General features: G+C 35.9%; 1 protein-coding gene across 1 annotated transcript; it reads right to left on the reverse strand.

Moving 5' to 3' along the window:
* ASCL3 (achaete-scute family bHLH transcription factor 3) lies at positions 1-1,000 on the reverse strand. Its single transcript, XM_077112252.1, has one exon. The coding sequence runs from the start codon at positions 985-987 to the stop codon at positions 445-447; it is 543 nt and encodes a 180-aa protein (XP_076968367.1). The 5' UTR covers positions 988-1,000; the 3' UTR covers positions 1-444.
* Positions 1,001-4,953: the final 3,953 nt, after the last annotated feature.

Raw genomic sequence — 4,953 nt, forward strand, 5'->3', positions numbered from 1 at the left:
ATCATGGCTTGGGTAAAGTATGGATGTCTTGCCAATTCCAAATAAGAAAAACCACCAAACTTTGACAAATCAAGGTTCCTTATAATTGCTTGGCATAAAGCATCTGCAAAGGGCATGAAAAACAGTAAGTAGTCATTAGTCTACTACTTACTGTACATACATATATACAATGCTTCTGTGAGAGATTCTTACAGCTGAGGCTCTGGCCAAGTGTATGAGGGCAAAAGGAGAGGACAGAAAACCCTGGGACCAAAGCTTAAGAAGCATCTTCTCAATCTACAAAAGGCGATGTTTAGTACATGTCAACTTGAGGTACATAAAATCCAGTATAGTTTAGCATTTGAGCTATCTGCTCACATAGAAATCATATTCGGGAGAAACTATTGAGTGATACTCTAAGAGACCCCATTTTGTGAAATTATTTGTGCCTATTTGGAAACAGAGTCAAATGATTCTAAATATGGGGTCAGTGTGGTGGCCAGTGGTTGCCGTTATTGAGGGGCCTTTCCCAGTGTTATTCATGGTCTCATCCTTTTCAGGGGACAGAAGAGACTGCAGGTAATTAATATACTTGATTGCAGCTCTGAGGGTTTCCACTTTGCTGAGTCGTTTCTCCAAATACTCCTCTGGCAGATGATGTCGGAGCTGGGCATAGCCTTCATTGACACATTTCACTCGCTGCCTTTCACGCTCATTCCTTTTCCGGATAAAGGCTGGGCCGTAGGAATAGTCACACCTTCTGTAATTTGGATAAGGCATTGAAAAAGAGAAGGTGCAGGGTTCACCATAATTTTCCATGATCAGAGAGTCACTGGAAAAAGGTAGTAAAGGTAGCTCTTCAGAATAAGGGGATGGCACTGGGGCCTCAGGGTACAGGTGCAAAGTGACCATGGGGTCCAGATAGAAGGACCGGGTCAATGGCAAGTGGGCAGAATCGGAGAAGACAGGTAGTTTTTCTGGCAGATTAGAGTAGCTTCTATTGTCCATTTTTCCCTTTTTAACCTGAAAACATAACCAAGTTTATTAATTTGGTCAGATTGGAAGAGACTAAGTTATTATCTACTTTCTTAGAGTTCAATGTTTAAAGATTTTTCTGCTTGATGAATAGTTTCTGATCTCACTCTGAAAACTAAATGGGGTTACTATATTCTGTGGGTAGTAAGAGAGATTTTCAATGGTACACAGAAAAAACATTAAGTAACATTGAATCACCTTGTGAGGAAGTTATTCCCCTTTCAATTCTCCTTCAGTCCTTGAGATTACAAAGATATAGCCTTAACCTGGTGATAGTGTGTCTTCTACACGACTGGAATGCTTGCTAATCCCCCGCAAAGCTTTCAACAAGCATTAGTATCTACCTAAAATTTAATAACATTTTTACTACCTTCTATTTGTTGTAAATTATGCTGATTTCACATATAGTAGTGATTAAAGTTTCATGTAAAAATAAATCTACTCCAGTTAAAAATGTTAATTGATTTAAAGAAAATATTTAGTAAATAATAGTACAGGTGGAACACAGATATGATGAAGATTGTGAAGGTGTATGCAAATAAATGACGTCTAGCAAACACTGAAACACTATAACATTCAAACACATGTTGGAGAAATCACAAACCAATTAATAAGCATGAATCCTCACAGGTATACCCTTCTTAAATAATTCCTGATATGCCAAGGGCAAAATCAAAAGTAAAAATAAATGATTTGTTTTTAAAAATCACTATAAGAACTTTAAGTGAGAAACTCCCCCAACACATTTAAAACATAATCTTACTTACGTAGTTTTTCCTTACGCAGAACTTTAGATACATTCAGTAAAGTTCATCTGTATTTAAGTGTATTTTGTTTGTTTTTAACCTCCATGGAACACAAAGATAAAATATTATACCCGAAGAGGTCCCACACCAACACATTCCTCTGTTTCTCTATCTATTTAGTCTACCATTACATTTTGTCTTTGTAATAATGGAACCACAAGAGACTTTACAGGGGCATTGCAGTTTAACCAGTTAACTGGAAGGCAGGGGAATACTATAGGAAAAAAGCATTTTTCTTTTAGCCATAATCTCCACCAATTCCCTTCCCTGCCTCCCTCACATTTCAACTTGGTTTTGACCTTTTCTAGCTGGCTGTCCTTAAGCAAATTCCTTAACCTCTTCCTTCTATGCGTAATTGAGATATTTACCACTTTGCAGGATGATTGTGAGGATTAGACAAAAGAATATATAATGTACCAAGCACAAACCCGAAGAGCTCTTTTCTTCTTCCCGTTCTTCACAGATAAATATTTGCATAGCACCCATTTCTAAACTACACCTTATAGAACACCCAGCTTGTATTTTCTTTAATACTGGAGCATTAAAGCATTTATCTATCCAAAGCACATTTATTGAGAGATGAGCAACAAACGTGAAATGAAAAGGTGAAATCAACATGAACATCTAACTAAGTGTTGATTATAAGACTAGTATGAATAAGAAAGAAATATGACCTTCTGTTCATTTCGGGGGTGGGGGTGGAGGTGGGGTAGAGGTGGGGGTAGGATTGATTTTTCAATCTTTAAGGATAAAGAATTGTTTTCTTATGCTTAGTATATGCAAAGAAAAAGAACCACAAAAAAAAAATCCTAATTTTTATGGGCAAAATTAGGTAACATTGGCATTTGCTTCTCTGCCTGGACACAGCAAAAACTCTGCAGCCACACTATGTAATGGGAGGCGTAGGCTCTAAGTTCCAGAATTCACGTGCAGTAAAATGTGTTTCAATGCGTGTGAAAAAGTTTACCTAATATGGCTTTTGAAAAGACTACGGAAACAGAGAGAGCAGAGGAAGGTGGGCATGGGGAATAGTGCCAGGGAGGGTTACAAGAAGTCATGGTGAGACAGCCTGGAGAAAAAGTAAATGCCAGGAAGAGCTCTAACTAACATCGTGGTGGGGGTGGGGAGGGGGTAGGGTGTAAGTGCAACAGATCCAATTAAAACCCAAAACAGGACAGGAAATGAAAGATTCCAAATTATTGACAAAATGGCCTAAAATAACTAACATAAAAATCTCTGTAAGATTAAAAATGAGCCAAGATTCTGTCAAAAAGAAAAAGTTGTTAAAATGAAAGAGGACAAATTCCCAAGCCAGGAATGCTAGAGGGTAAGAGATTAACAGCATGTATGGCTAAAGCTGCAAAATGATGGCCCAGTGGGTATGGAGCCCAGACTACAACAGAGCCTTATTTCTGCCTACAGCCCAAACCAAAACTGATTAACGACAGGTTATCAAAAGTAGAGCCTGTCTCAGATAAATTCTGGCATATACAGATAAATTCTGTATATGCCACGGGTAATTAAGTGTCTAGGTTTTAATAAGAGTTTGCATAATTCTTGGAAAAAGAACATAATGTCTCTGGAGGCACATTGATAAGAAACTTTTTCTGATTAGCATTTCCAATAAATTCACCGATCAGTATAAACTATTTAACTATTCAAAGTGACAAATATAATCACCAAACAAGAGTGAGAGAATGGGAAAAAATACAGGAATGAAGATAATTGAGATAGGAAGCCTAGTGGAGGCTGGAGGTATTTGTAGAAATTGATCATAAATTTTAAAAGAAAGCAACACAGATTGTTACTGTTGGGGCTCCACAGTCCCAGATACATGCACAGCTAACAAATATACCTATCTTAGGAAAATCTCAGGTTTCTGTCTTAGAACTCTTCTGGGAAATAAATGATTGAATGATAAAATCTAAGAGATTCTGGATGCTTTGCTGAGCATAAAAGCTTTAACTTTTTAAATTAAATTTAAAATTTAAATTTAATCTATCGAGTATATGAAAACCAAAAGCTACAACTGCACATATAATTGAATTATGAAATGTTAGGGCTGGCAGGAACCTTAGAAATCCTCTTATCCAATCCCTCATTTTTCAAATGAGGAAACTAGTACACACAGAGGTTCTGATTTAGCCAAGTTTGCAAAGCTAATAGCAGAACAAGAACCAGAACCTAGGTCCCTGACTTTAAAATGTTTCCACTCTTCCAGATCATTTCATCAACACCAAAATCAATATCACCCAATACATGGGCAACATTGATAGTTTAAGAGAATAGGGGAATATGATAGCTGACAAAATTTATCATGCATCAACTGTGCCAAGGGATTTTCTTAAAAATCCATCTTGTTCTTCCCAGTGAGTCACTCTCGAGGAGTCTCTTACCTGATTTTTGTCTTCAAGATGATGTATTTTGGGCTGAGTCAGACTTGCCTGATTTATAGGTGATCATTTAGTAATGATATGCAAAGTAGCTTACAGTTAAACAAAACTGCTTAGTTCTGGTTTAGCTTTTTTTCCTACTTAATATGACAACACACAATAATACTCAACAGAAAGGTTTGCTTACAAAACTGCACTCTTGTAACAAAATTCTTTGTAAAATGAATGTCCTTCCAAACATTAAGGTTTTGTGATTTTTATATCAAAATTACTTATAGAAAATATCTTTAAATAATAGGCTTATAATGAACAAATATTAATTAATATTCTTTTAGAAATAGATTAAGGCCAAAACCACAAAGGTTAACATGAACCTGTATCTTTAATACTAACAATAAAACCAATACTTTCAGATTAGATTTGTGGTTTAAAAGTTTATTAATCAAAAATCCATTAAAAGCTCTTAAAACTTCACTCCTTATGAACTTAGTGTAATTAAATTCTAATATAATTTTGCCAAGAATTTTATCAAAATATCTATATACTTTTTGAGAGACCCTTCTAAGCACCCATACATTCTCTCCATCTCCTCACTCCCAGATAACTTACACTAATGTTCTATGTTTAGAATGATATTAAACAGTACTCTCACAACAGGATACAAAATGTCTTGTATCTTCAGGTTCATCATATAGCAAAAAAAAAAAAGAAAAAAGCTAAAAGACATGGACACACTGATA

This window comes from Tamandua tetradactyla, chromosome 8, assembly GCF_023851605.1.
Source record: "Tamandua tetradactyla isolate mTamTet1 chromosome 8, mTamTet1.pri, whole genome shotgun sequence".
Lineage (NCBI taxonomy): Eukaryota > Metazoa > Chordata > Mammalia > Pilosa > Myrmecophagidae > Tamandua > Tamandua tetradactyla.